This window comes from Oncorhynchus nerka, linkage group LG26, assembly GCF_034236695.1.
Source record: "Oncorhynchus nerka isolate Pitt River linkage group LG26, Oner_Uvic_2.0, whole genome shotgun sequence".
Lineage (NCBI taxonomy): Eukaryota > Metazoa > Chordata > Actinopteri > Salmoniformes > Salmonidae > Oncorhynchus > Oncorhynchus nerka.
This window is the reverse complement of record NC_088421.1, coordinates 32,067,833-32,080,981: the sequence shown is the minus strand read 5'-3', so window position 1 is coordinate 32,080,981 and position 13,149 is coordinate 32,067,833. Positions and strand designations below refer to the sequence as shown.

Here is a 13,149-nt window from a genome sequence, read left to right as displayed (position 1 = left end):
CTTTACATTTGTGTTCTTATCTATTAGTGTTCTGCATGTTGTCATGTTCTATGTTGTGTGGCTGCCGCTTTTTCAACAGCTAATAGGGATCTGAATGAAATACACAAATACGCAACAATTTCAATGATTTGACTGAATTACAGTTCATAAGAGGAAATCAGTCAATTGAAACAAATTCATTAGGACCTAATCAATGGATTTCACATTACTGGGACTACAGAAATGCATCAGTTGGTCACAGATACCTTAAAAAAAGGTAGGGGCGTGGATCAGTATACCAGTCAGTATCTGGTGTGACCACCATTTGCTTCATGCAGAGCGACACATCTCCATACATAGAGTTCATCAGGCTGTTGAATGTGGCCTGTGGAATGTTGTCCAACTACTCTTCAATGGCTGTGCAAAGTTGATGGATATTGACAATAACTGGAACACGCTGTAGTACGCGTATATCCAGAGCATCCCAAACATGCTCAATGGGTGACATGTCTGGTGAGTATGCAGACCATCGAGGAACTGGAACATTTTCAGCTTCCAGGAATTGTGTACAGAACCTTGCGACATGGGGCCGTGCATTATCATGCTGAAACATGAGGTGATGGAGGTGGATGAATGACACGACAATGGTCCTCAGGATCTCGTCATGGTATCTCTGTGCATTCAAACTTGCCATCGATAAAATGTAATTGTGTTTGTTCATAGCTTATGTCTGCCCATACCATAACCTCACCACGAGACACTCGGTTTCACAACATTGACATCAGCAAACCACTCGCCCACACAACGCCATCTAACCGTTAGAGTTGAAACTGGCATTAATCCATGAAGAGCACACTTCTCCAGCGTACCAGTGTCCATCGAAGGTGAGAATTTGCCCCCTGAAGTTGGTGAACAGCAGTCAGGTCAAGCCCCTGGTGAGGACGACCAGCACGCAGATGAGCTTCCCTGAGACGGTTTCTGACAGTTGTACAGAAGTTCTTCGGTTGTGCAAATCCACAGTTTCATCAGCTGTCTGCGTGGCTGGTCTCAGACGATCCCGCAGGTGAAGAAGCCAGATGTGGAGATCCTGGGCTGGCGTGGTTACATGTGGTCTGTGATTGTGAAGCCGGTTGGGCTCTGCCAAATTCTCTAAAACAATGGAGGCGGCTTATGGTAGAGAAATAAACATTAAATTATCTAGCAACAGCTCTGGTGGACATTCCTGCAGTCAGCATGCCAATTGCATGCTCCCTCAAAACATATTGAACATTTCTGAGATCTTATATTTCAGCTCATGAAAATAAGTTTTATGTTGTTATATAAATATATTATTGTACATTTGCATGGAAATTCACTATGATTTAATTACCTATGTTTAGGATTCTAACAATTGTACAGGGCAGCAAAATACTTTTGAGATACATTAAGAATTTAAAAGTTTTAAAGATAAAGAAAACAAATAGCAATTTTGTCCTACAGACGCACTACATTCAGTGGTTTAGAATACTGTACTGGCGCCATATACAGTTGAAGACGGAAGTTTACATACACCTTAGCCTAATACATTTAAACTCAGTTTCACAATTCCTGACATTTAATCCTAGTAAAAATTCCCTGTCTTAGGTCAGTTAGGATCTTGTTTATTTCAACTTTTATTTATTTCATCACATTCCCAGTGGGTCAGAAGTTTACATACATTCAATTAGTATTTGGTAGCATTGCTTTTAAATTGTTTAACTTGGGTCAAACGTTTCAGGTAGTCTTCCACAAGCTTCCCACAATAAGTTGGGTGAATTTTGGCCCATTCCTCCTGACAGAGCTGTTGTAACTGAGTCAGGTTTGTAGGCCTCCTTGCTCGCACACGCTTTTTCAGTTCTGTCCACAAATTTTCTATAGGATTGAGGTCAGGGCTTTGTGATGGCCACTCCAATACCTTGACTTTGTTGTCCTTAAGCCATTTTGCCACAACTTTGGAAGCATGCTTGGGGTCATTGTCCATTTGGAAGACCCATTTGCGACCAAGCTTTAACTTCCTGACTGATGTCTTGAGATGTTGCTTCAATATATCCACATAATTTTCCTTTCTCATGATGACATCTATTTTGTGAAGTGCATCAGTCCCTCCTGCAGCAATGCACCCCAACAACATGATGCTGCCACCCCCATGCTTCACGGTTGGGATGGTGTTCTTCTATTTTTGTTTCATCAGACCAGAGGACATTTCTCCAAAAAGTACAATCTTTGTCACCATGTTCAGTTGCAAACCGTAGTCTGGCTTTCTTATGGTGGTTTTAGAGCAGTGGCTTCTTTCTTGCTGAGCGGCCTTTCAGGTTATGTCGATATAGGACTCGTTTTACTGTGGATATAGATACTTTTGTACCGGTTTCCTCCAGCATCGTCACAAGGTCCTTTGCTGTTGTTCTGGGATTGATTTGCACTTTTGGGACCAAAGTACTTTCATCTCAAGGAGACAGAACGCGTCTCCTTCATGAGCGGTATGACAGCTGCGTGGTCCCAAGGTGTTTATACTTGCGTACTATTGTTTGTACAGATGAATGTGGTACCTTCAGGCGTTTGGAAATTGCTCCCTAGGATGAACCAGACTTGTGGAGCTCTACCATTTTTTTCCTGAGGTCTTGGCTGATTTCTTTTGATTTTCCCATGATGTCAAGCAAAGAGGCACTGAGTTTGAAGGTAGGCCTTGAAATAAATCCACAGGTACACCTCTGACTCAAATTATGCCAATTAGCCTATCCGAAACTTCTAAAGCCATGAAATTTTTGGGAAATTTCCAAGCTGTTTGAAGGCACAGTCAATTTAGTGCATGTAAACTTCTGACCCACTGGAATTGTAAGTGAAATAATCTGTCTGTAAATAATTGTTGGAAAAATTACTTGTGTCAGGCACAAAGTAGATGTCCTAACCGACTTGCCAAAACTATAGTTCGTTAACAAGAAATTTGTGGAGTGGTTGAAAAACTAGTTTTAATGGCTCCAACCTAAGTGTTTGTAAACTTCCGACTTCAACTGTAGATGCTGTACTGGAGCCATATAAATGCTGTACTGGAGCCATATAAATGCTGTACTGGAGCCATATAGATGCTGTACTGGAGCCATATATATGCTGTACTGGAGCCATATACAGTAGATGCTGTACTGGAGCCATATACAGTAGATGCTGTACTGGAGCCATATACAGTAGATGCTGTACTGGAGCCACTAATAGCTTAACCATATAGATGAGTTTCAAAAGTGTGAAACAATAATAGCATTGGGAACACGCATGCATGCACACACACAAAGCTACAATACACAGTCTCTCCCACACAACAACATAATGTACTCTCTCGCTTTCTTACACTCCCTCTTCACACTCACTTTCTTGCACACAGATTATTTCTCTCTGCATGATTCCTAGTGACATGTTTCCAGTCCCAGGCCCCTTAACAGTGTCAATTAAAGCTGAGAGCTGTGCTGTTCCAGAGGGGTTGGCTGCTGCCTGTAGGCCCCGACCAGACCACTCTCCATTCCTCTAATCCACCCAGTTGACACACTGCCCAGTACAACAACCCCAGGAGCAGGGAGGAATCAAAGAGAGTTTCACACAGACCCAGGGAGGGAGAGAAGAGGGGAGAGGAAGTACAGGGAGAAAAAAATGGAGATTGAGTTAAAGAGAAACATTAGCGAAGGATAAAGAGAGAGAAAGAGAGAGCGAGCGAGAGAACGAGTGAAAGAAAAAGAGAGAGAGCGAGAGAGAGGAAGAAAAGGTTAGAGGCAGTGCAAGAGAAAGCTGCCAAGTCACACACTAACTGCACTTCCAGTGTTAAATGGACAAACACACACTTCAAACTGCCTCATCCTGGGCTGTGTTTCTGGCCAAATACCTCTGTGTGGAAACGACCTCTGAGGGATGTATAAAGGAGAATGGCCATAAGGTCAGTACAGCAACATGATAGTGGTTTAGTCCAGATGGTTTAGTTGGTTGGAGCAGAGTGTTGGTAGAATTCCTGCATGGACCACATAATGAATGTGTGTGCTAACTGCTAACTCCTAACTGCGAACTAAGCTGCTTAAATTGGATTGATTTAGTGAAGGACAATGTGTGTGTTTTGGCCCATGTTGCCAATAAGAACCTTGTAACCTTGTAATTGTCTGCTTTAACAGCCCGTTCTCTCCTACAGAGTGACACATCCAGCCTTGGGAGGCAGTAATAGTTAACAACAAATTCTCATTTACAGACTTGCCTAGTTAAATAAAGGTTTAATTTTTTTTAAAATGCTGTGTGAAGTGTGAACCTCCCCCAATGACGGGGCGGTGGGGTAGCCTAGTGGTTAGAGCGTTGGACTAGTAATCGAAAGGTTGCAAGTTCGAATCCCCGAGCTGACAAGGTACAAATCTGTCGTTCTGCCCCTGAACAGGCAGATAACCCACTGTTCCTAGGCCGTCATTGAAAATAAGAATTTGTTCTTAACTGACTTGCCTAGTAAAATAATAAAATAAAATGACAGTAAGAGTACACTTATTCCCTTCTCGTGGCTCCACCTTGTGGTAGGTTTGGCCTATTACAACTACCTTGATCTGGTGAGAAATTCTGTCTTGCGAGGTGAGAAACTGGCATCTGGAGTGTAGGTTCAACATGATTCAAGGCCTTTAAACACGGACGGCTGCTCTCTCTCTCTTTTTAAAACTATTTTATAAAGTGGGGGGGAAACGATTAAATTTCCAGTTTATGCAAATGGTTGCAGGTTCTTGTTGGCATTCAGGCTGTCAGTTTCAAATATGTATTTAACAAGTTGGATGCTTCTCCACCCAAATAATTGGAAAAGCATTTCTGTCATGTGCTTATATGCTTAAACTATTTCAATATGTCTCCACTGCGAGATAAGACACCAATATTCAGCGTCTGAACTGACAGAGACTGGATTCAATACATACATAAATTAGAAGTACCATGGAAACTACAGCTCCATTTGTGCTCTGCATATCAATAAGTAACTCGCATAGATAATTCACACAAAATCCAACTGATAATAACTTTCATTTTTTTCACCAAAACACCCCATTCGTATCCATGTCTAACACAAGTCACAAACAAAATACGTACACACAACAGACCTGCATTCAAATACTGAAATCTTTGAAATACTTTTAGTATTTGCATTAGCCTGACTTTTTCTATTGGTTTAATGACAACATGCAAACTCAAAGCCCTGATAAAGTATTTGAAAGGATTTAAATTACAATATGAACCAAGGTCTGTATTATCCACACACACAAGCCCATCCCCTCCCAGCTCACCTGCTCTCGTTGTCCAGGAACACAGAGCCGCTGTTCTCAAAGAGGGACTCGCTGACGGGCGACAGACAGAAGGGTGAGGAGAAGGTGGTGTCTGAGTCTGAGCCCATGGTGCTGTCCCTGCTCACCTCGTCAGCCGATAGCTCACAGGACCCCTCGTCCCCCTCATCCGTCCCAGACTGGGACTGCTGTTGCTGGGGAGGAGGGGGCTCTATGCTGGCCTCCAGACCCAGGGCCCCTCCAATCCCAGTTCCGTTCCCAATCCTCTCCTCCTCCTCCCGGTCCTCATCTTCCTCCTGGGCGGGAGGGTGTCGGGAGTGGGGCCTGCAGGTAGGGTTAACATTAGTGTTACCGTAAAATGTTTTTTCAGAGGATGAAATTCGACCAGATGGAAATTAAGCACCATCCTGAAACAGAGTTCACCTATATTACAAAAGTTCAGGCTCAGTTGTCAGGATACAAGCAGTTATCACAATAAAACCTGTTACCGCGATACAAGCAGTTATCACAATAAAACGTATTACCGCGATACAAGCAGTTATCACAATAAAACGTATTACCATGATACAAGCAGTTATCACAATAAAACGTATTACCGCGATACAAGCAGTTATCACAATAAAACCTGTTACCGCGATACAAGCAGTTATCACAATAAAACCTGTTACCGCGATACAAGCAGTTATCACAATAAAACCTGTTACCGCGATACAAGCAGTTATCACAATAAAACCTGTTACCGCGATACAAGCAGTTATCACAATAAAACCAGTTACCGCGATACAAGCAGTTATCAAATAAAACCTGTTACCGCGATACAAGCAGTTATCACAATAAAACCTGTTACCGCGATACAAGCAGTTATCACAATAAAACCTGTTACCGCGATACAAGCAGTTATCACAATAAAACCTGTTACCGCGATACAAGCAGTTATCACAATAAAACCTGTTACCGCGATACAAGCAGTTATCACAATAAAACCTGTTACCGCGATACAAGCAGTTATCACAATAAAACCTGTTACCGCGATACAAGCAGTTATCACAATAAAACCTGTTACCGCGATACAAGCAGTTATCACAATAAAACCTGTTACCGCGATACAAGCAGTTATCACAATAAAACCTGTTACCGCGATACAAGCAGTTATCACAATAAAACCTGTTACCGCGATACAAGCAGTTATCACAATAAAACCTGTTACCGCGATACAAGCAGTTATCACAATAAAACCTGTTACCGCGATACAAGCAGTTATCACAATAAAACCTGTTACCGCGATACAAGCAGTTATCACAATAAAACCTGTTACCGCGATACAAGCAGTTATCACAATAAAACCTGTTACCGCGATACAAGCAGTTATCACAATAAAACGTATTACCATGATACAAGCAGTTATCACAATAAAACCTGTTACCGCGATACAAGCAGTTATCACAATAAAACCTGTTACCGCGATACAAGCCGTTTTCACGATAACACCCGTTATTGCAATATCACCAGCTACAGAAGTCCATTACGTTCCCCTCCCCCCACTCTACCTGTGGGGCCTGCGCCGAGCGTTCCTGCGGACAGGTGAGCTCTCTGGGGTGATGTAACGCAGGGCCTCCTCGTCCTGTCTCTGGATGCGGGAGTTGGGAACCCAGGTTAGGATCAGAGTGGTTCCCAGGCTCTCATCCTTCTCCATGTGCACACACAGGTACCCTGAGGAGAGAAGGGAGTCATGAGAGAGATGGAGAAACATGGCCACAAACACACAGGAACACAGACACATGGACAACAACACACACACACGAGAACACACACTCACCCTGATGAAATCATATCAGAGGAGGATTGGAGACAGGTTGAGAAAGAGAGGACACACAAGAAAACACAAGCACCGAAGTCACCTGAGAAGATCACACTAAGAGAAAAGGATCCCAGAACCAAGTCAGTTCTCCCCAGGACAAACCTTCTTCCCATGAACCAGAAGTCAGATAGATAGATATACCAAATCTGGAGTCAATCTGACTTCTGGTTCATGGGAAAAATATTTTGGCCTGAGAACTATAATAGATTAGACATCTATAACCTTAATAAGTTGATACACAAATATACTGTCCATAGCTAACATACCATACCATGATGGAAGAGGTGGCAAAGTAGTGGCATACTGTACATGGAAACATTACTAGGTATGACACAAAACAAGTGAGACAAAGAGGAAGTAACCTGAAAAGAAATAAGGAGATCTGACTCATGAACAAACAAGGAAATGCAGAGGCGAGAGACAATGAACCATACAGTCTCATACCTCTCAGGTGAGAGTTCATCTGTACATGGTGGAAAGAGAGAGAGACACTATAGGACACTGGGAAGAGAAGAACAGCAGAGGAATAGGTGAACGCTATAGTCATAGCTGGGGTCTGTTCAGGAGGATGTAATGTTACAGAACATTCAGATAGAAATGTATGGTGTAGAACAAATATGATTGTCAGGTAGAATAGGTGATCGTGTTAGTGCTATTCATTACATTTCTGTGATGTTCAGAATAGTTCAGCTCACTGAATACACCCCAGGGTTGTATGTACTAGGCACCAAATGCAAGAAAACGGACTGAAACAGGAAGGGACTGCCTGAACTTGTCCGATAAGAAATGCTTTTCTCCGTTGCAAAGACGTTCGTTACGGTGTGCCCTAATGAATAGGACCCCTATGTAGGGGACTCTTAGACAGCTATATACACTGTACCTGGGTGGTGTTCGGGCAGACCCGGGAGGGGCTCGGCAGGGTGCACACACACATTGTTTTTGGAGAAGATGATCTCCCCGTCCAAGCCGTTCCGCGAACCCGCCGACCCTGGGTTAAAGGTCAGGAGGTCCGAGGCCTTGGAGGAGGCGCGTCGCAAGAGCCGACCGAGAGACATCTACACCGACACCAGGACTCTGCGCCCATCCTCTGGGGTGGGGGGAGGAGTAAAGGTGAGAGAGGGGGACAGGGATGGAGAGAGACAGAATCAGGTCAGAATGGAGGACATGGGGCACTAGTGTTTTACAGTATGACATTTACCTATTCAAATTAACAAATCGAGTGTCTTCGGAAAGTATTCAGACCCCTTGACTTTTTCTCCATTTTGTTACAGCCTTATTCTAAAATGTATTAAATTGTTTTTTCCCCTCATCTATACACATTACCCCATAATGACAAAGCAAAAACAGGTTTTTATAAATATTAGCTAATTTATTAAAAATAAAAACTGAAATATCACATTTATATATTCTTCATTTTACTTTAAGGTTGTGCGTATTGTTGTGAATAGTTAGATATTACTGCACTGTTGGAGCTAGAAACACAAGCATTTCGCTACACCCGCAATAACATCTGCTAAACATGTGTATGTGACAAATACAATTTTATTTACATAAGTGTTCAGAACCTTTACTAAGTACTTTGTTGAAGCACCTTTGGCAGAGATTACAGCCTCGATTCTTCTTGGGTTTGACGCTACAACCTTGACACACCTATATTTGGAGAGATTCTCCCATGCGTGGTTTTGGCTGTACGCTTAAGGTCGTTGTCCTGTTGGATGGTGAACCCTTGCCCCAGTTGGAGGTCCTAAGCAGGTTTTCATCAAGGATCTCTGCTCCGTTCATCTTTCCCTCGTTCCAAACTAGTCTCCCAGTCCCTGCCACTGAAAAACATCCCCACAGCATGATGCTGCCACCACCATGCGTCACCGTAGGGATGGTGCCAGGTTCAGTCAAATAGTTCAATCTTGGTTTCATCAGACCAGAGAATCTAGATTTTTTTGTATGAAAAGAAACAAATAGAGCTAAGCACAGGCAAGATCCTAGAGGAAAACCTGGTTCAGTCTGCTTTCCAACAGACACTGGGAGACAAATGACCTTTTCAGCAGGACAATATCCTAAAACACAAGGTCAAATATACAATGGAGTTGCTTACCAAGACGACATTGAATGTTTCAATGTGGCCTAGTTACAGTTTTGACTCAAATCTACTTCAAAATCTATGGCAAGAATTGAAAATGGCTGTCTAGAAATGATCAACAAACCAACTTGACAGAGCTTGAAGAATTTTTTAAAGAATAATGTGCAAATATTGTACAATCCAGGTGTGCAAAGCTCTTAAAATGTCCTAACATTTCTAAAAACATGTTCTCACATTGTCATTATTATTGTGTGTAGATGGGTGTGAAAAATATTATTTGATTCATTTTTAATTCAGGCTATAACAACATAAATCGAGGGCTGTGAATAGTTTCTGAAGGCAACGTATATAATCATACATGGCAAAGCTAACTCTTTTACAGTTTGAGCTTTCATTTAAAGGCAGTGACAGACATTTGTACTCAAGTTACACTGTGATGTTTGTAATGTTTGTATAGTATTAGTGTGTTCTTACCCCAACAAGTCAACCCTGCCATGCAACAAAACCTCACAGTTAGTGTTTTCCTATGCCAAGTCAACTATCTTGACTCACACACTTGGCTCTGTTAGTGTAGGCGTGTGTGTGCAAGTGTGTCCCCCACCTTGAATAAACACACACACACACACACTACACAAACCTGGGCAATCATTCTATGTGAAATCCTAGTCTGTTATTAGGGGCTAACAGATGTCAGCATCTATGGCTATTCTCAACATGTCACACAACTGTGCACTATGACTGCTCTCACATGCCAGACTCATAGCTTTCACAGCAGCTGATGAGAGACTACACTATGACTAGTCTCACGTACCAGACTCACAGCTTTCACAGCAGCTGATGAGAGACTACACTATGACTAGTCTCACGTACCAGACTCACAGCTTTCACAGCAGCTGATGAGAGACTACACTATGACTAGTCTCACGTACCAGACTCACAGCTTTCACAGTGGCTGATGAAAGAGACTACACTATGACTAGTCTCACGTACCAGACTCACAGCTTTCACAGCAGCTGATGAGAGACTACACTATGACTAGTCTCACGTACCAGACTCACAGCTTTCACAGTGGCTGATGAAAGAGACTACACTATGACTAGTCTCACGTACCAGACTCACAGCTTTCACAGCAGCTGATGAGAGACTACACTATGACTAGTCTCACGTACCAGACTCACAGCTTTCACAGTGGCTGATGAAAGAGACTACACTATGACTGGTCTCACGTGCCAGACTCACAGCTTTCACAGCAGCTGATGAGAGACTACACTATGACTAGTCTCACGTACCAGACTCACAGCTTTCACAGTGGCTGATGAAAGAGACTACACTATGACTGGTCTCACGTGCCAGACTCACAGCTTTCACAGTGGCTGATGAAAGAGACTACACTATGACTGGTCTCACGTGCCAGACTCACAGCTTTCACAGTGGCTGATGAAAGAGACTACACTATGATTAGTCTCACGTACCAGACTCACAGCTTTCACAGCAGCTGATGAGAGACTACACTATGACTAGTCTCACGTACCAGACTCACAGCTTTCACAGTGGCTGATGAAAGAGACTACACTATGACTGGTCTCACGTGCTCACAGCTTCTCACAGACTGGCTGATGAAAGAGACTACACTATGACTGGTCTCACGTGCCAGACTCACAGCTTTCACAGTGGCTGATGAAAGAGACTACACTATGACTGGTCTCACAGCTTTCACAGTGGCTGATGAAAGAGACTACACTATGACTGGTCTCACGTGCCAGACTCACAGCTTTCACAGTGGCTGATGAAAGAGACTACACTATGACTAGTCTCACAGCTTTCACAGTGGCTGATGAAAGGGACTACACTATGACTAGTCTCACGTGCCAGACTCACAGCTTTCACAGTGGCTGATGAAAGAGACTACACTATGACTAGTCTCACGTGCCAGACTCACAGCTTTCACAGCAGCTGATGAGAGACTACACTATGACTGGTCTCACGTGCCAGACTCACAGCTTTCACAGTGGCTGATGAAAGAGACTACACTATGACTAGTCTCACGTGCCAGACTCACAGCTTTCACAGTGGCTGATGAAAGAGACTACACTATGACTAGTCTCACGTGCCAGACTCATAGCTTTCACAGCGGCTGATGAAAGAGACTACACTATGACTAGTCTCACGTGCCAGACTCATAGCTTTCACAGCGGCTGATGAAAGAGACTACACTAGGACTGTAAACAAAATCATTTTGCTGTTCACTCCAGTCAACCTTTCTGCTATGACTGGAATTGGCCACTAGCGCTCCTGGCATATCAGTGTTAGTCCATACTGTGTAAGTTCCTCTGTGCGACCCTATGATAATGTAGCCTAGTTCCCTATCACTACAGTCTATGACATCGAACACATTCCCAGTGCCCCACTACTCCTGAATGTGTGGAATGTTCCCTCCTTTTCCTCTTCCTGAGAACCCTGAGTCATGACCTGTGACCCAAATGGCACCCTATCCCCTATATGGTGCACTACTTTAGTCCAGAGCCCTATGTGCCGAGGTAGAAAGTACTGTGCTACATAGAGAATAGAGTGCCATTTGGGAGGTAGCCATGTTGACCTCCTCTGATTAACTCTATGCCGCACGACTTCCTGTTAACAGGGCTCCAGGGTGAAGTTTCCTCTCGGTAAAGATCTAGGATCAGCTTCCCTTCTCCCAATTCTAACAATTTGTGGGGGAAATGCAAAACTGACACAAGATCAGCATCTAGGGGTAACTTCACCCTACTGGCTTATCAGGACTCGGACAGGAAGTCTTCTACCCTGGAATCCGGGCAAGGCCAGTGAGTATGTACTGTAGCCTGGTCCCAGATATGTTTGTGCCGTCTTGCCAACTGCTATGGTCTTTGGACTGACAATGATCATAGGAGTTGGCAGGACAGCACAAACAGACCGGGTACCAGGCTAGGGAGAGTGAGTGAGGTACTCATTTGGCTGGGTAACACTTTACAATGATTAAGTTTCTCTCTTGGAACACTGCATGTCCACACTATTCTTCAGAACTACAACCATCCTAAAACCACTCTGACCATAGCGCTGAGCTGCTCACATGAACATTTGCATGGTAACTGCTTACAGAACAAAGCCAATCCATTGAATTAACTTGCAAATGAGCAGTAGTAAACCAGGCTGAACTCACTATACCAGGTGTTCAGTGTCAACTATACCCCCCTGGACCTTCCAGCCATACCTCAGCAGATTAAAGCTACATTTCATAGTCCATTCTTCTCCTTCTGATCGCCCCAGACAACAGCTACCCCTAACCAGTTGATAGACAGTGGAGCTCTCCACCAAAACAGCGAAGTTAGAAGTTATTTGGTGGTAAAACAACAGCTATAACCAGTTCTCTGTGTGTATCCATAGCCTGGGGTTATTCTGGTCGGTATGATAGCAGCAGGGCGAGAAGAGGTTAGAGTGTGATATGATTCCATATTCAGCGTATGACTAAGCAGGGAGCCTGACTGATATAGCACAATGCTCTCTCCTTCTTCCATGCTGTCATCACCTCAGTGTGTGTTCACACATTGCCTTGTCTCCTCCACTTTAGCCTCGGTCACCTCACACTGGTCCTACTGTAGCATTCCAACAATGGAGACAGCTTTCCAGAGAACGTGTTACTCTCCTGTGAGTGTGAAGTCTGCATTCGGTCATCATTTTTTCTGTAGCCATGAATCCCATTTAGTAGGCATCTCCTTCTGCCTTGCTGTATGGAGTTGTTTTGTTCAGAAAAACTTCAAACAAAACAGTCCTAAGGATTTTCTGAGACAACTAAACGTTCCCCAACGAGATTACAGAGCGAGTGTATCAGTACAGTATCCCACTGTGTCCTGCCAGCCTCAATGACTATAAACGCAGAGGATTCCAGTGCCTCAGATCAGTGGGTCCAAGTTCACCTCCGGGCCACA

General features: G+C 43.6%; 1 protein-coding gene across 1 annotated transcript in view; it reads right to left on the bottom strand.

Annotated features, from left to right (window-relative positions):
• tbc1d16 (TBC1 domain family, member 16) overlaps window positions 1-13,149 on the bottom strand; it is a 33,711-nt gene that overhangs the window by 19,278 nt on the left and 1,284 nt on the right. The window contains exons 2-4 of the mRNA XM_065010434.1: window positions 8,012-8,218; window positions 6,821-6,983; window positions 5,277-5,597 (exon numbers count right to left, since the gene is read on the bottom strand). Of these exons, the coding sequence (XP_064866506.1) occupies window positions 5,277-5,597; window positions 6,821-6,983; window positions 8,012-8,186 (659 nt within the window). The 5' untranslated portion in view covers window positions 8,187-8,218. The remainder of the gene's footprint in view (window positions 1-5,276; window positions 5,598-6,820; window positions 6,984-8,011; window positions 8,219-13,149) is intronic.